At 39.3% G+C, this 26,897-nt stretch overlaps 1 protein-coding gene across 1 annotated transcript; it reads right to left on the reverse strand.

Annotated features, from left to right (window-relative positions):
* Positions 1-893: 893 nt before the first annotated feature.
* LOC133517274 (O-acyltransferase like protein-like) lies at positions 894-18,234 on the reverse strand. Its single transcript, XM_061850507.1, has 11 exons — positions 17,697-18,234; positions 15,025-15,133; positions 13,417-13,501; positions 11,151-11,320; positions 10,139-10,217; positions 7,635-7,741; positions 6,532-6,705; positions 4,274-4,424; positions 3,535-3,721; positions 2,330-2,472; positions 894-1,157 (listed from the first exon to the last, which is right to left on the reverse strand). Exons 1-11 carry the CDS (start codon positions 17,908-17,910, stop codon positions 1,026-1,028), a joined length of 1,551 nt encoding a protein of 516 aa, XP_061706491.1. The 5' UTR covers positions 17,911-18,234; the 3' UTR covers positions 894-1,025.
* Between the last annotated feature and the right edge of the window lie 8,663 nt (positions 18,235-26,897).

The following is a 26,897-nucleotide window of genomic DNA, read 5'->3' on the forward strand; positions in this document are numbered from 1 at the left end:
TAGTTTTTGTGGTATATACTGACTTAAAAGAGTGACTCAAAGTTAAAGGCGCAGTTAAAAGGTTAAAGAGGTATTCCCCGTTGGATATTATGGATATTACGTATCATTTTACGATTAATATGTACCGTATCTGCAGTACAGTTCCATGTCTCGTAAAATAGAATAGGTACTGAAGTAGAACTGTCACTTTGTAGTATTGAAAAATTTAATAATCTAAATTAAATTATTTTGAAAATTGTTTTCTTGGGGTTAGATATGAGGATAACACGTATCATTCGTGGTATACTTTACAAAAAAAAAACATTGCCATATCGTATCTGGAGGAACCCAAATTTGGTATGTGTTAAAATTATTTTTGTTTTAATTTAAAAGAAACAATGCTGAAATGTAATGATGTGGTATATTTTTAGAATCGCTTCATCAAGCCATTTCACGAGACATTTTTTTAATAATAACCCATACAAAAAAAGATGGCTCGGTATACTCGCCTCCCAAGGGATTTTTTTTTAAGAACTGCGTGTGCCAAATGGCTTAACTGTACATCGATTTGTGGTTTTTCTTTGGAATCGGGCACGTACGCCGTCCACTATTAGTATTGGGGCGCCTGAAGGGCTGTGCGATCCTGAAAATCATCCCTAACTAAAATAACTTTTCATAAGCTCGCTTACATAATATATTATCAACATTTAATCTTGAGTCTTAAAGTCATACCCAAGCCCTAATGTCAAAATGATACCTATTCTAAATTATGTAATTTTGTTACCATTTGCATTCGCGCGTGCATTTCGCCCGTACTTTTTCGTACATGCACATCCCTAGTATTTATTGAGATTTAAGATATGAGTTGCAATTCTTTTGCTTCGTACAATTTTAAAACAAGAAAACCAACCTCATTTTCTTCACCACAGATTTTTATTTTGACTGCCAAGTTTTCTTGTAAATATAATGGGCCCTAAGAAGGTATGTATGTATGATCCAGTATGATTCATAAATGACACTATCTTGGTCGTTATTTATCGAACAGATTAGTCGGCGTGTTTTTTCTCTAGCCGTTGGAGTAGTATACCGGCAAGTTGAGCGCACGGAGCCTCCACTGCCACGAACAGCGCCACGGCGATCACAAACGACGCGCTCCCAACTAGCGCGAACGTTTTCCACTGTAAAAGTATAACATAAATTCATTACATTATCTACTTCTCAATTCGTACAGGCTGGCCCAAAAATAGTTTAAATTGCTTTTTATACAAAATATGTATGTCACTTTATTGCACTGCACATAAACAGGTTAACATAAAACAGGCTAAACAAAACAAAAAAGTAATGTAATGTACAAAGGCGAATTTATCCCTAAAAGGGATCTCTTCCAGCTAACTTTTGAGAAAATGCGAAAGGATCAAACAGTAACAGGTGAATGACACATCAATATTAACAATAAGAGAATTTTGGATAAGTACACATAAAAGTAGGACGAGAGCAATCAATAATAATAAAATACTCGTAATATGAAAATTAGAAAACCCGTAGTATGAATACGCAAACTATAACATACATAAACCTATATACATCTATATATAAGATACATATTATAAATAAATATACCTATAGTGTTCTTTGGCTGCGGTTTTCTGTAAGGTGGAGGTATGTACTTCCCCAGTTGGGCTGTGCTCTAGATCTGGATTGACATCCTCCACACAAACCAAGATGACATTCACAGTACCCATACCTCTCTCTTGGATATATGTAGTTTAAGGACATACCCGGGTTCAAAACTGCGCCATATAATTTTAACACATGTTTGTGTATCAAAGCTAAAAGGAGAAAAATCTTGAATTGGCATTTTGTAAAAGACAGGGAAGAAAAATATTACTTGAAAATTTTTGTCAAGATATTATTGGGCCATCCTATATTAAAATTTTAAACTTTAGTCGGAAAAACCCTGTGCCCTTTGGGCATCGGGTTTCTATGTTCACAATATTGCTCTGATGTACAATGTACTATTTTAAGCTATTTCCTCACAATACTGTTAAAATAGACTGCGTCAAATAATGGCACTTTATGTTAATGGTATAAATAATAACATCTATTTTCAGGGCCTGTTTCACATTGACTGAGTAAAGTATTGGACAGCTAATTTACAAATTAATTAACTGCCGGATAAAACTACCTTAAGTTCTAAAGGTATTTATCTATCAGTTATGATTATTTGAAGATTGTGAAACGCCAACGATGACTATTCGTCAGACAAGTGGCATAGCATATAGCTTATTCAGGACTTTACTTGGACATTGAGAAACAGGCTCTTAATTTACTTAAGTTGCTTGTTGCTCACCATCTCGCCCTGTGAGGCGTGCACCGTCGTCGCGCTGTTCCCCGCCAGCAGGCTGATCACGCTCATATGCACCAAGTACACGCAGTAGGTGAGCCGGCGCAGCACGGTCCAGCCGTTCCACTCGAATACTCGCGTGAGCGTTGCTACGGATATTGTCACATCGTTATTGAATTTTGAAAAGCTTTGTTTCATTTTAACACTTTCACTGCCAAGAACTCCACTAGGGAGTTCTCGAAAACTTTGTTCACATGCCACGCGACTCCCGAGGGGAGTTCGTACTATACAATTATGGATGACTAAAGGCCATGCCATCCGACTCCTCTAGCGAGTTCTTACGAAACTTACGATTTTTCAGGGTTGTCACTATACCTCGTTTTTTAGGATTACAGCTAGCTTTATACTAATAGCTAGCCTAGTAGGTAAATAAAGTTTAGAGTAGGTAGGTATCCGACATACCTCCCTAATATAATATGTATTTATGCTCACTATGCAACTAAAAATGCATGGCGTTGGCAATTTTGTCCTATGTGACAGCCCTGGACTCCCTAGAGGAGTCGTCGGCATACGGCATAGAAATAAATGAACTCCCCAGCGGAGTTCTTGGCGTGCAGCGTTGTTTATTCGCCGAGTGCGCGTTTGGACTCCACGGGGGAGTCTTATATAGATGTTTGTATTTACGCCGGCATTCAGCGGTGGACTTGAGTTTTTGGCCTGGCAATGAAAGTGTTAATAAAGTCAACATCAATTCAAACGTACGCTGACATCAGACATCATCATTTAGGTGCCATTCAGTTATTGTGAATTTCACTTGTACGTGTCGGTACATGTACTTATATTGGCGGTGGCAAGACCCACGATAACTAAATGGCATCATTCAGATATCATCCTAATGAGTGATGTCAGTGTTCGTTCGAATTGGCCTATCAGTCCATTGGTCTGTCTGTTAATTGTCCTTTTTCAAGGATTTGAATGAAATTTAACTTTTAGAATACCTAAGCGTTTGGGATGGACCTCTGTTACCCTTACTTTTAGATATTGATCCCATGGGCAAAGGAGGGTAAATGATGCATAGGTAGATACTGAGTACAAAGTGGTAGGGAGGTAGTAAACGTTAGTTAAATTTACTTTATCGTGCGAAGTGAACCAAAATATGGAGGGAAGGATGAAGGTGAATAAAATTACTATTTTTGAATTCCGCAACTTACCATCGACCTTTACAATTGAGACAAATATGTTGAAGCACATGATTAACCCAAAAAGCAGCTTGACGCCGCTAGCGTAGAGGGCCCGCACGAGCAGCGGTGCGCGTGCGCCGTCCCCATAGAACAAGCCGCCCGACGCCACCAGCGCCAGTGTCACCGGCGTCAGCAGCCAGAACACCACGCGGTACTTCTGATTAATTAACCGGTCGAGTTATTTGCTGGCCATACGTGCACACTTCTAAAGATTAATTATTTTATTCTGCGCGCCCCTTCCAATTAAAATGCACGGTTGTTTAATCTCGTCCGTCACATTTACGTGGATTTAAAAGGGGGATTTTGTAAATACTATGGACATAAACAAACAATAGTATCTTCACAGCATTTCCTAAGAAAAGAGGACTTTTGACCGAGCGTTTCAGCTTGGACAAAAATGATTTGTGGTCTCCACTACAGGTCGCAAATTCTCAACCGATTTTCGTGAAATTTTGTGAGCAGGTTCAATTAATTAAATATACTTTTTGGCGATTCAGCTTTTACAAATGTTTCAAAATGGCGGAGGCATATATTTATTCAGTTTTAAGTTATGCTACGGAGGTACTAGTTGTTACCTGGTTCTATTTTAATTTAAAAATAAATTGTAGTTTTACATGTAAAATGTATAATTATTGGTGTGTGTATATATCTCCTTACGGTCAGCGATAAAGGCTTGTATCAAAAATGAAAGTTTTGAAAAAATACAAACCTTGTATTTTTCCGCTCCCAAGTCGCTCTTGTCGAGGTTGATGATGAGGTAGGCCAGCGCCAGGCCGAGACCGTAGCACAGAAGGTTAGTGTGTCCGCGCTTGTACAGCTTGTTAAACCACGGGGCGTCCACGTACCTCCTTAGAGCCACCCTGGAATATTTTATCTATAGTCAGAGCAGAGTAAGAATAAAAGTGAAAGTTATGAACTGACCCTTACAAACATGCCAACATGCTATTTACATCTTTACAAATAAAGATATGGCCTAGATGGTGGTTAAAGTGCAGTAAGGTGCTAACAATTAAAACAGACAGAAAAGTTCGATTATCTCGAAAACCACGAAACTTTTACTAAAGTATAAGTGCATTATCTGGTGGTCCAGATAGGATGGGGTATATAGGATGGTTCCTAAGGTGCCCTGTCGGTGGTTAGAAGGTTATCCATTAATTACTGAGCACCCTGTATGGGTCAATATTGTCAACATTGGTTGTTATAGTCAAGGTCAAGTTTAGTATAAAGGTCCACTTTGTGGATTCTGGTTTCCGAGTTACGGGCAGTTTAGTGAAAACTGGTAAAACTTACCGGAAATCGGGTTTTGACAAAATCTGATACATAAACATACTCTAAAGTACTTTATCCGAGCTTCCAAGTCGATTAATGAACTGTGTCATAGCAACGATCAACTGGATTTACATCTAATGACACTCGCAATAATTAAAAACCTCATGGCATCTAGTTTCTTTGCTCCCCTGCCCGCAGAAGATTAGGATAGCAAGAAACAAATTACTTCTTTCTTTCTATCTTTGTAGTATGTTTTGGCGTAGTAATATGTTTAATGATATTGTTTTGTGTTAGCCTGTAATAGTCGTAATAGTATATACCTTTTCAACACACTTGCTCGCTTGCAGCTCGCGCGCACAATATCGCCTCGTGTGTAATGACCAACTTAGCACACTTGTATCATAATGTACTATTATATCCCGTCTGTGGAAACCAGGTAATTAGTATCCCTGATACATATTTTGTTTAACTTAGGCTTAGTTACTTAAGCTGTTGGTTTTCCGTGAACGCGGTGACTCCGGGACGAGGCCAATTTCAAAGAAAAACCGCAAATCGATGTACAGTTTAGCGTGGTTTAGCCATTTGGCACATGCATACTAAAGGTGAGGTGGTTAGAGTAGCGCTACCTCAATTTCACGCAAAATAGGCACAATGATTGTCGATTTGCGGAAAATGCCCAGAAGCACTAACTAACTAAAGGTGAAAACAAAATTTTTGACCAGCAGTTCCCTAAAAAAATCCCTGATGTCAAGTGCTGAGTCTTTTTTTTTGTCTGAGATTTGTTTTTTCAGAAACCCATCATGTGTTATCATTTTGTATGGAAGGGCTTTCTGAGTTGATACCAAAATTATACGACATCATTACATTTCAGCTATTGTTTTTAAATGAAAAAATAATAATTTTCAAACCATACGAAGTTTGGACTGCTCCAGATACGATATACCTGATTTGTTTTCTTTTTACAATATGCCACAAATATAACGATCACAAATGATAAGTTCTTTGTATATTTTTATAGTTACTTTTAACGCTGAGCGGATACCCACCTACATTTCAATAGTTGACCATCTTACATTCAACTTTCAGCCGCTTTTTAAAGTCAGTATCTACTCGTACCACAAAAACTAAACAAACTATACCAAATGATTAAGAGGCACAATAAAAGGGTTAAAAAGGTGTTCCCCGTTGGATATATGGATATTAGGTATTATTTTATGAAATTAAACGAAAATCTTTATTTCAGGCAACTAATGGCCCATAAATATATACCTTAAAACTAACATAAATATTATACCAATATATTTTAAAACTAAACACTTCAAATCACATTATGGTTGCGATGCATTTCGCAACCCCGCCGAGGAAGCCGGCCTCGGAACCGCGGAACCTTAACACCCTTCTACCGAAACTCCTCCTAGTTGAAGGTCGCTAGACGTTCAGTCGGAACGCTCACCACAAACGAATTAAAATTCGCATTGTGGTCACCAGGCCGACCGCCACCACCACCCCGATCGCAGCTTGCCGTGCCTCAGTGCTCTTCAGAAGAAAGAAAATTGACATCAACTTACTCGGCCATCACGAGGTCGTGGATGAACGCGGTGACTCCGGGGGCGATCAGGCTCACTGTCACCACCAGCCTGATAGCTGCTTGCCGCGCCTTCGTGCTCTTCAGAAGAAAGAAAATTGACATCAACTTACTCGGGCGTCACGAGGGTCCCTGCATCGAGGTCGTGGATGAATGCGGTGACTCCGGGGGCGACCAGGCCCACCGTCACCACAAACGCGATAGCTGCTTGTCGCGCCTTTGTGCTCTTCAGAAGAAAGAAAATTGCTGCACCCACAATCGTGACTTGCAGTTCTACTGCCAAGAACCTGAAATGTTTCCTCGATTATTTTATACGAGCTTTTAATAAATAATAAATAAATATGACAGTCTTACAGAAATCGACTTAGTCCCACTGTAAGCTCAAAGCCAATGACTTGCACTGTTTTATTACAGCGTTTTTAGGGTTTAGGCCCTAAACTTTAGGGTTTGTAGGTAGACAACTAAGAAGATTTGCCGTGTCCATCGGTCTCTCCGTCTGTCCATCCGGGGCTTAATTGCCCCGTAGCTGCTAAAGCTTTAAATATGGCATCGCTTGACTCAAGCTGACAAACATTTCTTTAAGTTAAGTATGTAGTTGTTTGAGGAAAACATTAGACGTAAAACGCCAACTACCTACGCAAGGAAAGACCTAAGCTCTCCTACGTGTATATACATATAACACGGCCGGTCAACTCTACTGCTGTGAATGTGAGAGGAGCGTGAGCAAGTTTGGCCTGGCCAGCCACATAAGAGCTCATAAGAGGAAAAACCCTTGATTACTGAGGTCGCTGTTATCGAAATCGATGTGGAGGACTATATATAATTATATTAACTATGTTATTTTAACGTAACGGCCTCCGAGCCCAGCCCAGTCGGTAGTGACTCTGCCTACGAAGCAGGAGATCCTGGGTACGAATCTGGGCAAGGATATTTATTTGTGTATTCATCACGAGTTTTTGTTCCTGAATTTGAGAGTTTTGGATGTTATAAACCGTGTTTGCATTTAGCGTTGTTGTAATACGGGCATTATATTTCATTCCAAACAATTGGAAACTGTGACATTGATATGTCACAATTTCCAATATATGTATACATCTAAGTATGTATTTATCTATATACGTATGTATATATTCCCTTAGTACCCAAAGTTTGGGGCTAGGATGATCTGTGTAGGTTTGCCCTCATTTATTTATATTATATATAAAAAGATTATTACCAGGAATGAAGCATGCATAGCGAGTCGATGTCAAAATAGTTCTGTATGTACAACAGATGGAGCATCCAGTCCCTTCGGCAATCAGACGTCTCTTCCCCCACAACCACCTGCAAGATGATGGGTTGGGTTGTACAAGTCCTAGGGCATAATGGGAATAGTTCAGATGAAATGACGAACAGATGCTTCGTGGAATTTGATAATTATGAAATTAGAGTATTGACTAATTGTGTTGGCGCCCGCTAGCTGGCGCGGGGGTGAACGGAGCGGGCGCACGCATTATATGTAAAATCCGTCGCCCGCGCCCGCTCATACTATTTTTCGTGAACCCGCTCACGCGCTCCATGCAACTGCGACAGATAGCAGAAGCCCTTATAGTTTCATAGCTTAAATACTTTCCACGAACATTATATTGAACATAATCGATTGAGCCAATAACGAGTTTTCCCGAAAAACTTCCTTTTTTTTATTAAAATGACGCCTTTTTGCAGATTTTTTTTGCTAAATATAAATGATTCCCATACAGCTGATATGAGCGGACAGTGCAATGACTAAATTTAATATTACAATATAGCATATGATATATTTTTTAATAAATAAATAAAATTTAATTTGATTGAATAACAATATGTAGGTATATAGAAAGTAAACTTAAAGATTAAAACTAAAAATTTACACAAACAAACCGCTCCCCGCCGTCCCCGGTGCAAAGGCGCCCATGATGCTCGCAGCATTTCCACGCTGAATTACCATGGACAGCCTTTGCGCTAGAAACGACTCGGAGCGCCCCCCCCCCCCTCCCTTTTGCCTGAGACGACGGCCTAGTTCGCGTGTAAAACGTTTTGCGTCCGCTCCCCAGCAACCCGCCGTTTCTACCGCGAAAGGAACGAATATGTACCCTGGGCAAATAGGGGCATATTTTTGCCTCTTTAAAGCCGCTTCCGTTTCGGCTGCCGCTCTGGCCGTGCGCAAGGTACGGCTGATGTGGGAGGCAGCGAAGGTGCTGACGCACGTAGCGTCCCACACCAAACACCGCCCCCGTTCCCATGGTACTAGAGTCAGGCCATCGATGGGACACCAGCCGACCTAAGGGCCCTCTGGACAGTATCGTTGAGGGCATGGTGACGTGGGTGCCTACCTGCGCAACGACGACAACTCAGTGCGTGGCGGCCGTCAGCACCCACCATGGAACCGCAGATGCATAAGTGTGGTTAGCATACATCGCAGCCCAGGCGGAGAGCAACAGCCACGCGCAATGAGTCACTGTCGAGTAAGGTGCCCAATTGGGGCGAAGGCAACGCGTGCAACCATGCCCCTGATTCTGGTTGCGACACTGCCAGAAGCCTTGTACGGTCCACTCCCGCGGCGCTCATAATGAGGTTGTCTATTGTAGCTTTTGAGAGAGTGTCATCCCATGCACGCTAAATTTTAGGGTTCCCTGGCACAGTCGCTCCCGGGTTGATGTACAACCATGCCCTTAAGGCGTCTGCCACGTGGGGTATGCACACTCTGTCGCCTTTTTTTGGTACAATATTAGCAACAAGGCCAGCCACCCCATGGGCCGACGCCAGAAAGGCTGGCAGGCACACGTCTTATACGCCGCACGCCGATGCCACCGTAAATAAATAAATATTACAGGACATTATTACACAAATTGACTAAGTCCCACAGTAAGCTCAATAAGGCTTGTATTGAGGGTACTTAGACAAAGATATATATAATATATAAATATTTATAAACACTTAAATACATAGAAAACACCCATGACTCGGGAACAAATATCCATGCTCATCACACGAATAAATGCCCTTACCAGGATTTGAACCCGGGACCATCAGCTTCGTAGGCAGGGTCACTACCCACTAGGCCAAACCGGTCGTCATAAATAAATAGAAAACTTTGTTTTTGCTTAACTTCGGCAGGTGTATTATTATTATTAGGTATTGGGGTGTTGCGCGCCTTTGAGTGCCACGTCGATCAAGCAGTGATCTATTGTGACGGCTCTTTAAAGTTCATTATTAATGCCCGTGGAATTCAGGAAGAGGGTTACAATACATCCCGCCCTAAGCTGGTACTTCTTTTAGATATTAGTGGTCCACAGGAACAGAGAATGTGCATTGCAGTCTTCTCGGACTCCTAGCAGAACCTGCATTTCGCATCTCGTTTCTTTCGAATTTGAAACATGTGTTTGTTCAACTTACAGTGCCCAGTCAATATTCTAGTCACCGCTAGGTCTAACCTCAAGGTCTGTTCTGCTCGAGTTTAACCTGTAGGTACAGAGAAGTGCCTAACGAAGAGCATTCAATGCAGGCCAACCTTATATGAAATCAGAACATTGGGAATTAGCAATTTCTTATGGGAATATTTCTTCTTCTTCTTCTTCCTCGCGTTGTCCCGGCATTTTGCCACGGCTCATGGGAGCCTGGGGTCCGCTTGACAACTAATCCCAAGATTTGGCGTAGGCACTAGTTCTTATGGGAATATTTAAGAGGAGACAAGAATCCTACCTTCCAAAACGGCCCTTCACCCATATGCCGCATCCAAGTAGCTGTGAAGAATACCACGAGAGCGTAAAGCGGTGTAAACCTAGAAACGAAGACTGTTATTGTTATCATTTATATTTATGGGTTACAGTAACGCTATGCTGCTTATAACAAAGACATATAATGCTTTTCAATGCTTTTTCCTACTCCTCTACTGTTATCTGTCATTTATGCATTCATTAACACGAATATAAGAACATACATAAAAGATTTCAAGAAAAGTCTATATTGTCTATTCCTCATAAAAGCTCTTGTGCTTTTATAAGCTATAATGATACTGCGATTAATGGCTACCAACCTAACAAAACCAAAACGAATACAGTTTTAAACTAAGTGCATTGATGCCAACTTACAAAATATTCATTTGGTTGCATAGTAAAAATAATTACTTCATAAGTCAGAAACACGCATGTGACACCCGTAATATAGCAACATCCATAGACTACGAAGACCGCTTAGCGTTGCTTGTTAGTCTCCGTAGGCTACGGTGGCCAAAATTGAGAAAAAACTGTCCAAAAAATTAATTTAGCAAGTAGCAAGTACCAGGGCCTCATGAGTTACGAGGAGGTGTCGCCGACCGGCCGGCCGCGGCCCGGGGCGGGCCGGGCGCGTAACAAGGTATGCTATATACTTTTGCTGTAATTTGTTTACCTAAATTAAGATTTATTTTTGTTGACTCGTAGGAAAAATATTGTATGCAACGTTGTATAAGTAGGTCAAAAAATTCTCGTGGCGTATTCCTTTACAATGTTCGCCTACGCCTTCGGCTCCTGCTCACATTGTAACTCACGCCACTCGCCTTTTTTGACCCTTCTTATACAACTGTTGCATAAAATACTATAATAATAATAATTTGTGTTTGAAAAGGGAAGCGCATTACGGCCCAGTCATCCGCAAGCCATTGCCCTAAACTTTAAGTTCCTGTCTGTTACGTTACTCCATAAAGTAGGATAGATTCATAGAAGTGCGATCTCACCTTAACCATCTTGCAAATATCGCAAAAAGCAGATTTCGCCAACCAGATATAGGCTGCTTCCGCTCCGCTACGAGAACATTATACGCTAGCAGGAAAGCGGAAATTACTAAAAACCCTTGTACTATTAGACCTGCGTTGTACACGAGATGAGCTGCTGCATAACTGTATAACTGAAACATATATTGAATTTTAATGTTAATCACTACTTCACCGATTGTTGAAAAAGATTAATAGTAGTGGCACAGAATATATAATAGAATAGAATTATTTTATTCGTAAACATAAACGAGACAAATTACATAATATAACAAAAACATAGAAAGTATAAAGTGCCACAAAATGGCCTCATCTCAGCATGTTGCTGATGGCTTCCAGCGCTGATCTTCCGATGAAACCATCAAGTGAGAAAAATGACGAAAGGTAACAGACAAGAAGAAGAAAGACATAAAATAAGATAGAGTGAACAAATGCTTAAATATGAAAAAGATAACGACTAAATTAAAAATGGATTATTTATAAAAATCAAGCATCGGACACATAACATTGACAAGATAAAACGAACAACGATACATTATAATTTTATAATCTAAAATCTACTTCACTATTACAAAAATCTTAACCTAAATTAAACTAAATCCCAAACTAACTAACAAGCACAAGAACTATCCACAAAATACGCCCCACGCCCGTCCAGATGCAAAGGAGCCCGTCCATCACGCTCGCCGCGTTGCCATAATAGTACTACCGTACAGAAAAGAAACTGACAGCGATTCAGGGACGAATCATGCTGTGCCTTTCTTATGTATTGTACTATCCCTTTCGGCTATTTAGGGTTGTAAAAAATCAAATTATTATCTTATATCTGGTCGTACACGCAAAGGGACGTCAAGTTATGCCTAGTCCTAATATTTGCTCGGAGCAATGCTGAGCCGAACGGAGCCAAGAATGCACGAAAGAATCAGTTTCACCGTTCCCTCCTGGTAGTGAATAGCTTTCTAAAACTATAGCAAAATATATGTTTTTTTTATGTATTCTTTGCTATTGTTTATAACCTTATTTTGAGCTATTTTATTAGGCAAACGGCCGAGCCACATGTTTTGACTAAGGTGTAGAATTTTTAAAGTTAGGTAGAAGCTTGGCCACTACATGAGATCTGATAACTTTTTGATAGTGCGAGCCTTATCGAGAGTTTCGTCTTGGCAACATTTTACATCAAAATCTTTTTGTAAGGGTTTTCTCTTCTTTTTGTAAGTTGCTTATGACAAATCTTCCATCCCTTAATTTTAAGGGCGATTTCCTAAAAATCTGAAATATGTATATAAGGACTTCTACTAAATATAACAACATTGTCGATGGAGTAAACAAAAAAACAAAAAGTCTTCGTTCCAATTTATTTAAAAAAATATTCATTTTTATTATTATGCCGAATAACTTAGTAAGTAGCGCATATTCTGGCAAATATAATGCTCTCGTCATAAGTACATCTTCGTCCAAAACTTGACGACTAATTTGGGCAGTTACTTGCATGTGTTTTGATGCATGCAACCACAACAGTTGAATGCGTAGATAAAATTGATTATAGTAAGATGAAGAGGAACGTTGAAGAGGAAAAGCGCACAGTATGGACTTAGCTCATGGAAAAGTATTCCGGGTAGCAAATAATTTTGGCGCGTTATTTCATTTGCTACTATTGATGCTGAGTGTGACTGTACTACTTTTAGGACCGATTTAACGGCATCTTTAATCCTATATTTCATCTTAAAGGTGCATTAAGTCAGTGTTTTTCTCTCACTCTCACTGAGCGTAAGCGTGAGCGAGATGGAAGTGCGTGCCCGTTTAAATTTTTTGTGTGTTTTAAAAATAGAAAAAGTAATCGCTGAGTTCCCTCTATCATAATATTGCTCGTTGCTCTGTGCAAAATATTAGTATGATTTTTTTAAAGTGTATTTTAGATCTATGTTCGTGATTGTTTATATTTTATATCGAGCAAAAGCCAAAAACTCAGGATTCGAATCGCTGAAGTCCCTAGAAAAAAGCCTCAAGATTGCTAATTAAATTTATGGCGGCCGTATTGTGATCCAAAAAAATTGCTACGATTTTTTAAAATCCCTTTTTAATTCTATTCAAAATATTTATTTTATTTCTGAACCTACAGCACCTTAACGAAACTGGATACCGTCTGCGCCATTATTTTCCCTTGCATTGTGTTGATTGACTAGGCATAATGAAATAATCAATACCTAATGAAATAATTTCTAAATCATACCTGCTCTATATATTCTATGTTTCTGACTAGGAGCACGAAGGGTATTGCTATGTGTACGAATACGACCCAAAACTTGAAAAACATCCTGCAACATGAAGTAAAAAAAAAGATAAAAACCTAAACAAGTTTGGGAATAAATCAAGTTATTTTTGGGTCATTCTACTTTTTACTGCAGGTATTTTTGTCCCTAGTATTTGATTTTTATATTTGTATATTATATCATTTTTAATTGCATATCAAAAAAAGCACATTTTAATGTCGCACGAATGATACCTTGTAACCAAAGTAAAATATATTTTACAGTACATATGGGGCTACTTTATAGCACTAGTGCGAGAAGTAGCATATTACGTTACTGTGTCGAACATTTAAAGGGCCATATGTACTGTAAAACGTTGTACGATACATGTGCGAATAGGTAATTCGCAACTCGTGTCGATTTAAAACACTCCCTTCGGTCGTGTTTTAATTTATCGCCACTCGTTTCGAATTTCCTATTTTTCGCACTTGTATCGTAATGTACTAGTATCTATTTTTATATATTTATCAGTAACAAAGCTGTCATTATAAGTAAGAGCTCGGACGGTAACATAGTTGTATATTTGCATACTCCAGGCTACACATACTAAAAATAAAAAAGGCTAAAATATTGAGGCCTATTCCACAGTATAATAGTATAGTATAATAGAATAGGTACTATTCTCTATTCTTATTCTACTTCTGTGCTTATCATTTTTAAGAATAGTGTAACTTAACACGCAATACGAATATTAAAATTTCAAGATTCTTTGAAACCGTAAAAACCTTTAGTAAAAAGTAGACCCTTCGGGTTATTCCCACTAGTTACCACCAAGTTGTTACCAGTGGTAACTACTGGGATTTTTTCCCACCTTTTACCACTGGTAACTACTGGGAAAAAAATCCCACTAGTTACCGGTAGTAAAAATTAAACCAAGTTGGTGGTTCTATAAAATATTTTGATTTGGGTTAAGTTTATAAGATTAACTACAATACCTTATTAAAATGTACCCAATTCTTTATGTTTTATAATGATAACCTCCACCTTACAGAAAACCGCAGCCAGATAATGCTAGGCCCTACTCATAGTGCTGTGTTCCTGCCGGTGAGTAAGGTTGCCAGAGCTCAACGGAGTGCAGAGTGTTATGGTCGGCAACGCGCATGTAACTCCTCTGAAGTTGCAGGCGTACATAGGCTACGGAGGCTACTTACCATCAGGCGGGCCGTATGTTTGTTTGCCACCGACGTAGTATAAAACATATGTACAAAGGAATGACGCCCTTTTCCAGGACATTTCTGATCTACCAGGCTAGAGTTATTTTACGTTTATTAATACCTAATCCGTACAAAACTTTGTTCACGGAACACTAGGTTAATTTCGGTCTTGCAAACCTAAATTTTGAAACGTGACTACTACCTCTAATACTGTGATTAGATTTAAAACCGCAATTTCTTATTTGGGGGGTAAGCTGAATTTATTTTTTTATTCCGTGGGATACCATTAGAAAGCTTGTTTACTTGGATTGGAAAGAACCGGAAACCAGATGATGAATGAATTCTCAGACTGTCTGACTGTTTGTTAACTCGCACCTGTAGGCAGACAGGCACTGCAGCAGCTGCTGGTCGGGGTCGCGGCTGGCGGGCGCCACGAGCCGCCTCCAATTGCGTCTTATTGCGAAGCACAACAACCCTTTCCCAACTGAAAAAAAGCGGATATAGGCTATATTAGCCGTATTAGGTCAAAGGTCGGTCAGATAGTCTGAGCTCAGTCACGAACTAATGGACCGAGCTTCGCTTAGGGTCGAAAGCCCAAAGAATTCGATCGCGGCGCGCTTCCGTGTGAGACCGAAGGCGGAGCTGTAGGAAAGCAGAGGTTGGGATTGCACCAATGATCAAGTCCGAGTTCCACATAGAGTTTAAGGTTTGGAGCTTTCTTTTGAGGCGCTCATGAGGCGGAAAAAGGCCACGCTTCAGAAGAGCTGAGCTCGGACAAGAACCAATCACCAAGTATACATACTTAATAGGCCGAAAGCGCCCGATAAGCCCTTCCGTGCGAGGCCAAAGACCGAGCTATTGGAGAGCGGAGCATGGCATTGGACCAATGGCCAAGTTTGTGTGTGGCCGAAGGCCGAGCTCTCAATAAGGCCCATCAAGCCTTCAATCGGTGCACGCGTCCGCGAGCAGAAGGCAAGGAGTTGGAACTGAACAAATACGATCCAAGCTCTGATCTGAAGGCTGAGTAGCCGTTTTCTTCCTTCGAAAGCGCTACTTGCTGGCATGCTTCAGGCATTTGGCCTTAGTTGGGCGCCGAACCTCAGGTCTTTCATTATTTTATCATTTTTTTTTATATAATAGGACAATAATAGGCCTGTGTCGTAAATTTCAAAAATGGCTTATTTCGATAGTTTAGTACCTGTATTACCCCAAAAAAATAATATTTCATGATAAAAATTATATTTAAAACACATATTTTAAGTTTGAAAAAAATATTTTTAAACTAACGTAAAAACACAAGAAAGTGTCATGGCGTCGTGAATGACGTCACATAGTTGCAAGCGATTGTGTTCACTTACGGCGAAAGTTTGTTTTGTTTAAATAAAAATGGAAACTTCGTATTTTAAAAACGGTATAGTGCCCCAGTGTATAAATACAAGTATAAAAACTCGGACTAAATTATTCATACGTGTTCCGGTCAAGGAAAAAATGCGAAGAAAGTGGTTAAAACTGGCAAGGAGGAAAGATGCTCATTGTTTATCAACAACATCGAGAATTTATTTTTGTGAAGATCATTTCGATGTAAGTATTATTAAAAAAAGTAGTGACTTCATATTCAACTCGTAAATCTTAAGAAAAACCAAAGCTTTTTTTGTTGCCCTGGGAGCAAACAAACAATTATTTTCTAATTCTTACTTTCGAAATAGGCAATTAAAAACCCACTATTCCACAAACTTGCGATAGGGCTTAAGACACTAAGACAAAGTAGTGTCTTTCTTTACAATATCATCTCTCTATATTTACATTGTAATTCTAACCTCAAAATCAATTAATTTGCAATTGGTATACATTCCTTCAAATAATAATTGACTGCGTGCTAAAGTGAAATATACGTGAAAATGATAATAAGCAGTATTTTAGTATTGTTTATACTTACATAGAAGTTTTAACATTACGAAATTCCGATGAACAAAAGTCAGTGTTCGACGCGAAAAATCGGCCTAGCATAACAGCGTCAATTTTGGGTAAATTATTGCTGTTCGCTTTGATAAATCCAGGTTCCATGGCAGTTTATGCTAGTATTATCCGATATGGGTGGAAATAACACTCTCAACTTGTCGAAAAATGATAATAATAGAAAAAAAACGAAGTGACTTGTGCTGTTGTATGAAAATCATAACCAAACGTCAACAACAACAATGGCGCATATCACCATGTGACGTAATACGTTCTAATTGGCGTTCACGGCGGAGGGGCCAGGGGGGTATTTTTTTGATTTTAATTTGTAAAAATAACAATAATCTTATTTTTTTATGAGGAATTATTTCGGTTTTCCTTGATTAAATATTACAATTTACGCCTAGAAACATTCATCCATTGGTTTCATTGTTAGTTGACACAAGCCTATTGGTCCTAAGATTATGGCTCCGCAGCAACTCGGCCTTCGGCCTTGGGTTGCTCATTTCGACCTTTCCACGTGGAGTGCATCCTTGGTCCTCTCAGGGCCTCGAAGCTGATCTTCCGGTTTGGCGTCCGTCAATAAAAAAATAACCTTTTGTTCGTCTCCGAGCTCCTTTGTCATGCAACTTGGCTTTCGGTTCGAATAAACGCGCGCCTCGCTCTGCGCCTTTATATTTATGTGGAAGTGGTATGGAACTTTTGGTAGTTCAAATAGTTAATGTATGCTTTATCCCTTTCTTACAGATACATAAATCCAAATGACGATAAAGGCAAACAATGAATAGCTAAAATGAGGCTTGTAGCGCTTTACTAAATAACGTATACGCGACAGCGCCATAACAATTTTCGTTACATTTTATTCATTAGCAACACCGGGATGAGAGTTGGCATTCGCATTATTTTATTTCCCCTCTGCCGAAGCACATGCCCAACTGGGCATAGCGTGGTGCGTGTTGTGACCAGGGATGTCACGAATGTCGCATTGTTCACATTCGCGAATGCGAATGCGAATCCGAATGTCCGAATGCGAATACGAATGTTAGGGAATATGTAGTTTTATTATTATTCCTAATTAGAAAAAAACATACCAAGAGTGTCTTGTCCGATGCCACCGTAGAACTCGTACAGGCTGCCGACTATATTGAGCGCCAACAGGACAAGTACAACCGCTCCGAACGCATAATCGCTCGTATCAAACTGCGCGCCTTCCCCGTACTCGGTGCACGATGCTCTGAACACTTTAGCCGTGAGTCCGTAGTCTCTGCTGACACTAGCGTTCACACATGTTTCAACTGCTTCCATCTTATTTGAGCTCGAATAATTCTGACATGACGCTTTTAAACAAATTCCTCTATGTACATTTGTGCGATTAAAATGTGTCACATTATTTGCCGAGTGTTCCTAGAAAGTTTAGTACGTATTAAATGAATCAATACGAGTAGTTATGTACAGCCGCCATCAGATATATCGGAGCGCCCGGGGTGCTCACAAATATCTGAACACGCCTCTATTGTTAAGGCGTTAAAGTGCGTGTTCAGATATTTGTGAACACCTTGGCCGCTCCGATATATCTGATGGCGACTGTACCATGCAATGAGATCTACCAGTAGGTCCAGTAGTCAGTAAAGTGTGCGTAAAACCAATCTCTTACACAACATTTCAAAACTGTACTCACCTGAGATCTTTGGGTTAAGTTCTATAAACACAACCATACGGACATCGGCAAAACACGAGTTCCGTCAATTACACTCCAATACGCTATATTGAGTGAACTAGCCAGTGCAGTGCCGGATTAACCATTAAGCAAAATAAGCACTTGCTTAGGGCACCACGTCTAGGGGGGCACCAAAATCGTAGGAAAAAAACGCGCAGGCTGCATCGCAGTCGTAGTACTTATGTACACGAAACTTTTTGTCGACTTTGACGAGTGCAAGTACCCATCTAATAACGAAGGGTCGTAATAGAGTGAGGACACGTCAGCACATCTCCAACCCTTCGCGGATGCCCTCAAAGCTCATAGCCAAAATATCTTACCGTCGGGCTTGTGGCCAACCGATTTTCTCGACGTAGATTACCGATTTTGTAGCGAATTTTGCTCTCTTACACGTCAGATGTGTTCGGCCTGGCCGAGTTGCTGCAGAACCACGATCCTGCGACCTAATTGTCACACTGTTATAAAGGGCCCCGCGAAGGCACAAAACCAAAAGCAACTTATCAAGTTTCGGTTTCCAGTTAAGCCAAAGGCCGAGCAGTAGGAGAACCGTGATTACATAGGTTCGATTTCAAGCCACTCTTTTGCAGTTCGGCGTTAGGTCATGTGACGCTAGGCCTTCTACTTTGTGCAAACTGCCTTACTTTCACTTAACATGGATCCAAATCTAAGCTGTCCTCTCTCGAAGCTGGGCCTTCTGCCTTGCTCACACCTCGCCATCAGTTTTATTGTATGATAACCCACCGCGATCGGACATTCCGGACGTTCAGCCATTCATACCTCGCCAGTGGTCAAATTCAAATGCTTTCTTCCAGCTCGACCTTTGGCCTCATCCATGCCCCATCCATAAGCGCCGATCGAACGCTCCGCGCGTTCAGCCTTATGAAAAGCTCAGCCTTAGACTTTGCCTTTAAAAACACTGATTTAAACTTTCACGATTTAGGCCAATCAAATTAGATCCAAAAATAGCGTTTTGAGAAATTAAGTCCCAGCAAGCTGGAAAATGTTTTAATACTTTCATTTCATTCTAAATGCGTGTAATCCAAGTTTGCTCCATCCCAGGTGATTCTTAGGAGATAATTTTTTCCTTTCGAAACCACTTGATTTTGAAGGACAGGACAGTTCGTGGATCAGACACTGGTAAGAAGGCGTTTTCGGATTTTTAACATGATTTTACCAAAAATAAAAAATGTCGACCTTTTTATACAATTTAGACTAGGAATACATATTAGGGTACCTTCAATAAATCAATATGTTTTATTGCAAGAACATAGTTAAATTACATTTCGGATCCTCAGATATCAGTTTTAATTGAATTGAATTGAATTGAAATATTTATTTCGAACTTGACGTCCTTTAATCATTTAATCATAATTGGAACAAATTTTCCGCCGGACATACCGTTTTCGATTTTCAAGCAAAAAAAAACTGAAAAAGAGGAAACATTTATGCACACCTCCTGGAATGGAGCAAACTCGGATTACACGCATTTTTAGGACCAAATTCGAAAAAAACTAATTTTATTGGCCTAATTATGACACATTATTATTTAAGAAAACGGGATATAATCGCGTTTGATTAAGTTCTAAAATTACCTCCAACGTCGACTTAACCCACTCTTCTCCGAGACCATGGCGACAACGCCGTTTTTGAAACGTCGGGTCAGAGGTAATTTTAAAACTTACCCTATTAAGTCCCGTTTTCGTAAACAATGATTTGCTATTTAAGACACTTGCGGCCATTGGTTCTTGTCAGAACAAGAACCAATGGCCAATGGCTAAGCTCCTACTGAAGCTCTGCCTTTGCCCTCACATAAATGAGCTTCGCAGGAAAGCTCTAGAGGTTGCAAAACCCTGTGCGCAGTACTGCCTATGCCTTTTATGTCTTCTCACACTTGGACATTGGTTGGCTCGCCTCCGGCCTTATGAAGCACGATCTTCAATTTGCGAACACTTGATCTTACACATTGTTGGAACATTACTGCTGCAGTACTGTAAATTTCCGTGATAAAATGATGTGTTGGATTTAAAATTCTATTCTCAGCAGTAATGCGGCAATAAACGTCACTCAATTTACCAAGAAAATTCAATGTAATCTTGATGAGGGGGCACCATGGTCTAGAAATGCTTAGGGCATAAAAATGTCTTAATCCGGCACTGAGCCAGTGTTACTACATTAAAACTAGAGGTGCAACGAATAGTGGCTTGGCCAAATACCGAATATCCGGCGGACCCATCGGCCGATTAGTTTTACCTAAAATGCAGGGATGCCAGTACATAAATCTTGATTATACAGTCCAACGTCAGAAATTATACGAAATTCGTTTGCATTATACGAAAACGATTATACCCGATTTTTTTATTCCTTACTTCAAAAACCGACTTGTATTTAGTAAATAGTATCTAAAATCCCTTAATAAGTAGCGCTGAAACAGCACAAAAAAGTAATACACCTCATATCGACCATCAAACCGATCAAATGGTGAGTCTAAAGAGAAAAACCACTCAAACCGTCACCGTATCGTATGTATTATCAAGTTGGCAATACGTCTTTACCCGTGCTGAAATAACCATTCGCGTTTTTTCGTATCCAATTATACCGAATGACTACGATACGATAATCAGTCCGATTATACGAAATTCGTATCAAATTATACGATCTGGCAGCCCTGATAAAATGAAGTAATTATTCGAAAACGCGCGTGCGTACGCTGTGCAAGTTGCAACTTGATTCTCGCTCTAGGCGTCGTTGATAGAAATTTTACTCATTCTGCATGCAGTGCGTATTGATTTGCAGACATTGTGGTGCGTTAGTTTTCGTCGTGTGTATATTTTTTTCATTTTGAATTATATATCTCATATTTTTGTATTATCTATGAATTATACTGATCTTAATAATTGATTACTTGTAGTTAGTTACTTTTATTACCCCTCGTTCACCGTTATCTACGTGTTAACGTACTATTCGGTATCCTGCCGAGTACTATGCCACTATTCGGTATTCGGCCGAATAGTGAAATTGTGGCCGAATAAGCCGGATACCGAATAGTGGCTGAATATTCGTTGCAACTCTAGTAAAAACACAATATGTTGCCAGTGGTAATTTAATTTTAATTAAAATCCTGCTATTCTTGGTAGAATAAGTCGAATTGCTTGAAATACGCAAGTAAGTACAACGGGTTAGCACGCAATTGACTAGCACGTTATCTTTTCGCGAATCAGTATAGTAATATTTTTTGTTTTAAATTGCTTTAAATTCTACAAAATCTAATACTTTATTGGTAAAAAGAATGCATGGTCAAGTTGACCGGTAAAGGTCCAGTAGCCACGTTTGACGGTATATCCGATTCCGGAAAAAATAAGTTTAATATTACTTACGATTTTCTCGTTTACATTACGTTGAAGGTTTTATTTAATGCTTAACTTTACGGTGAACGATTTACGTGGTTGCGTAGCTTATTAGTTGATACAGCATGCCGCGGTGTGTGCAAAGATGTAAGTATGTGTATTCTTTTTACCAGATCGTTTAAATGCAAAACAGACACAACTAACACCGTTAAGAGGCAACCGGAGTAATATTTTTTTTAGGATCAAAAGCAATACAGTCCGACATAGATAGTTTCATTTATATCTAAAAATTTCGTTACATTTGGTAAAATTTTGGAGGAGGAAACAGTCGAGTACGAAACATCGTTTTTTGCGATTTTTACGCAGGTTTTTTTTCCTAGCCTAGCGTTGTCCTTATCGGGCTAGTGTTAGGAGCCGCTTCCGTTGGCGAGACGGATATATTCACCTAATGGCTCCTCTACACGATGGACCATCATAGTGGCCCACTAAGCTGGGCCAGCGTGTAGAGAGGGTAGTGGTGTCGGATGGCTTATGGCGCGCGGGATGGCGATGGGATGGCCGCGGTGTCCGCACATCAAAGGCAGTGGACCAGCGATGGCTGTCCGCATCTACACGTGGCCCATCCCTCAGTGCGTGCTCGAACGCGGTCGAGGAGGACGTTCGTGCTGTGTATTATTTTGATTAAAAATGACGAGTATGTGGCCGCATCACGAAAGAATAAAGTTTTTAGAGTTATATCGGGGAGAAAGCGTAACATGGAACCCCAAACATAAAGACCAAAACTATAGAAATAAGGTAGCAGGATATTTAAAAAAAAAAGTTTTTATAACAAATAGTGCACGAATTAATTAGAGGATTAGGAAAATTACTTATACATTACGCAGACATCTGTATATACAGTACATTCACAATTTAAATAAATAAATATACCAATAATAAAAGAAATTAATATTAGATACCTACATATCTAAATATACATACATAAATTATACCTACATATCTAAATATAAATAACTAATGTATACCTACACAGCGGCACATTAAGGAAGTGACAAGTAATGATTTTTAGTAGGGTTTCAAAGTTTTGAAGAGTTTATTGCACAAATTTAAATTGACTTAGGTGACAACCTGTGTGGCCTAGTGGGTAGTGACCCTACCTATGAAGCCGATGGTCCCGGGTTCAAATCCTGGTTAGGATATTTATTCGTGTGATGAGCATGGATATTCATTCCGGAGTCATGGATGTCTTCTATGTATTTAAGTATTTATACATATGTATATAATATGTATATCGTTGTCTAAGTACCCACAACACAAGCCTTATTGAGTTTTCCGTGGGACTTAGTCAATTTGTGTAATACTGTCCTGTAGTTTATTTATTTATTTATTGCGATGGACAGATAACATCCACCATAATCTTCTACGCCATTTCTTTTTAATTACTTTATTATTGTGCAGATTAAGAAAAGGTTGGTACGTGGCGTATAAATAAATTGCTGCAGCGGCTAATGCTCCCACGTCCATCTTGGAAAACGAATAGATCGCAACTGAATGTCGCCATCGTGTAGTGGCGTGTCAGCCATCGCATGGCCATCTCGCTGGGCCAGCGCTGGGCCATCGTGAAGAGGAGCCATAATTCAGTCGTCGGGCTTCGGACCATCAACATCTGAGGATGCCTCGTAGAGAGGCGAAACACGTGTCGAGTTTTGTACTTTTGATGGGAGTTGGTATATTTATTTGCGTATTTGTGTTTGCTGTGGGAGGGTAGGAACATTAATTGCATGTAAAACTATGCAAGTAAGTATAATATGTTTAGGTATGCACTCCATCCAAGTGTGGCACATCAATCAATACACTCAACACAAACAATTTCACAACAAAAACAATGTTTAAAAGTTTATTGATTAAATGCATACCTACCTACTTTTGAAAATAATCGCTTATAAGTCGAAAAAGGGGGGGGGGGGGGGGGGGCGTTCTCTAACTTTTGAACAGGGTGTACATAGAAAACAAACAACTTCGACCTTCGCATTCAGATACTTGTACAGTCAGCAGCAAATGTAGTGGATCAAACAACGCTTCAAAAGTATCTATCATTCTGTAACAGCTTAGCAGTAAGTGATGGTTCCATATTTAAAATATATACTATTGAATTTGGAAAAGTTATCTGGAATATCAGATACTTTTGGCGCGTTGTTTGATCCGCTACTATTGATGCTGACTGTACTATTGTTCTGTGTTTGCGTACTGACCTCCCGCAGCTCGGCCTTCAGGGCATTTCAACAAGCCGGCGCGGGACGTTCAGGCCTTCTTCCTTATGCGTAGCTCGAGCTTAGGCCTTCGCAATAACTGTTCACACCACATTTCACGTAGCCCATTGTGGCTGCGTCTCTAAAACAGCCTAACCGCGTTTTTTTTTAAAAGTATGACTCAAGATTGACTGTAGATTTCTAATAAATTTTCCTGTAATCCATAGGTAAAATTTTATATCGAGTAGTGACGAAGATAAGGGGGAATGGTCATTGTTTTGTTTGCCTGTTTTCTTCAATAACTTCTAAACTATTTTTATTACAATTATAAAAAATATAGGTACATATTTAAAATGCTCACGTCAATAAAATTATTCACTCTCACTATCACACGATGTAGTTTACAAAACTTTGTTTTTTTTTTTTAATTTCTTCATTTACCCCCAAAAGTAGCCTCTATTTTGAAAATTCATTTATTTAGGTACTTTACATGTCAGTTTCTGGGCCACAGACTTGCATATGTGTACTAAATTTCATATTGGTCCAGTAGTTTTGGAATAAATGATGATGATGTCCTCCCAGACGTATCCGTTGACGGCGACATCCTGACAAGATTTTTTTTATTAATATAGTTTTTGAATACTATTTATTATCTATCACGCGCATGGGCGCGAGCGTGACTTGCAAATCCAAATTTGGTTTTGAAAGTTCGGCTGCACGGAGCACAGTAGAGCTGTCCAGATGAGTTGTATGTATAGTTGCAGGAGGGCTTGGGCCGAGTTTTTCAGAGCTGACGCTTGGCGTCCAGATCTTCAAGCCGGGTGCGTTCTTCAAAGTTCAAGGCTGTGACAGACGTACAGACGGACGCACGAGTGATCCTATAAAGGTTATATCTTTTCCTTTTGAGGTACGGAACCCTAAAGAAAATTTAGCTTTATTAATAGGTATTTTCCACGAAAATTGTCCTCACAAACGAATAAACAGTAAGTTTAGTAAAATAGGATCGATAATTGAGCAAAATCGAAAAATGTCGACAACGGCCTCTTAAATCGTACGTGGTTATGGTGCATGTAAGTACCTACACATGATACTTATATTGACATTATTGATTTGATATGCATATTTTGTCATTGAATCTACAGGTGTGTACCCATGGGAAGCTATTTTCAGTGAATCGACAACCGACAACCATTGTGTCTATTTTGCATGAAAACGAGGTAGCACTACCGTCGGTGTCGTCAGGTGTCTAACTACCTCCTTTAGTGTGCACGGAGTCCCTAGGTATTTGTCCTTGTATTAACTAAAGTTTCTACCTGTTTACAGTCTAGGAGAATATGTTTCGCTGTCTCCTCTTCTTCCATGCACGCTCTGCACATGGGGCTGTCCGTTTCATCCATATTATTTAGGTGTTTATTTAATGTGTTTTAAGTCCTGTAATTAATTAGTACTTTAAATTTTTCGTACTTTGTGTTGTACGTTGCGCTGCATCATTTCCTCTTGATCCGCTGTGCCCCTTTATCCATTGTATTGTTACTTTGTTGCCTTCTTTGCTCACTTCAGTGATGCTTCGATTAGCGGAGATTGGAATATGGACTATTTGAAAAAAAAAAACATAAAAAAGGAATAAGTATCCATTCTGCTTGATTATAACCTAAAATATAACTTCTCCGACAGGAAAAAAAGTCGTGCATAGATTTAAATGCAAGCAATATATTTGATTGTTTGCCTCAAACTCATTTTTTAGCTTTGCCTGACCACGAAACTAATTGTCAAACATTAACATGCCATTTAACAGTTAAAAAAATGGTTAAGAGAAAACCTCAAGTTTGGCATGAAAAAATCAGAGAATACGGTCGGTTTATTTTAAAAAGTTTATAGAATCTATGTCCGCGTTAACGTTTTCACAAGTTATTTGCAAAAATGACACCAATGTAGCGTTTAATGAATTTCATAATTATATAATTTGTGTTTTCCTTTAATTATAGTGAAAAAATAAATAAACCTAATTTGAAATCTTCTTTTTTAGTTTTTCGTAAGTAACTCGTAAACGGAGGCCCATCTTCTTCCTCGCGTTGTCCCGGCGCGGCATTTTGCCACGGCTCATGGGGTCTGGCGCCCGCTTGACAACTAATCCCAAGATTTGGCGTAGGCACAAGTTTTTACGAAAGCGACTGCCATCTGACCTACCAACCCAGGGAATTTGTCTCCGTTTATTTTTTTCTAGGATCAATAAAAAATCTTTCCCACTTTAATATATTTTTAAATATTGATCCTAGCGGAAAAGTGTACGGAATCTTTCTTGTAGGCAATTTTATATAGATTATCTGCGTTTAAGAACATGTATTTCGAAAAACTAAAAAGGGACCTTTAAACTAAGTTAACTCTGCATGGCATAGTAATGACAAAATGTAAATTATCATCATTAATGTCAAATTTCTATGAAAAAAATACGATTATAATGACAAAGCCTCACTTTCTTCTATTCTAGTCGGTGCAAAAGTTAGCCTAGATGGACTCTATGACACATTATAGTATTTATAGTAACTTTTACGAACAGGAGACGTTTTTTGAACGATTTGTAATGATATAAAAGCTAATGCATATATGAATTAGACACATATACAATACTTACATATAAACCTCACGTCTCCGACCTATAAACTAGGGAAGTGCCGCAGAATAGGGCTGAGTGGTGTTTGTCAGAGGTCAAGGTCCTTTTTGGGTCACTGAAGTAGCCAGTGAAATAGCAGTAAAGCATTGCATTTGAATAAATTAGCAATGAAAACCTTGATTGACCTTAAATGCAATGTTATACCGGGTGTTTCCTGTAACATGAGCATATAATTAAACCATATCTTGTACTCCTAAAACGATATAACTTTTGATTAACAACTTTTAAAAATTATGTAATCTTTCGATTTTAACTTTTTCCTACAAATTTAATATTATTTTCAATGTACGCTGACATCAGTGTGTTTGACG

Source organism: Cydia pomonella, chromosome 4 (genome assembly GCF_033807575.1).
Source record: "Cydia pomonella isolate Wapato2018A chromosome 4, ilCydPomo1, whole genome shotgun sequence".
NCBI lineage: Eukaryota > Metazoa > Arthropoda > Insecta > Lepidoptera > Tortricidae > Cydia > Cydia pomonella.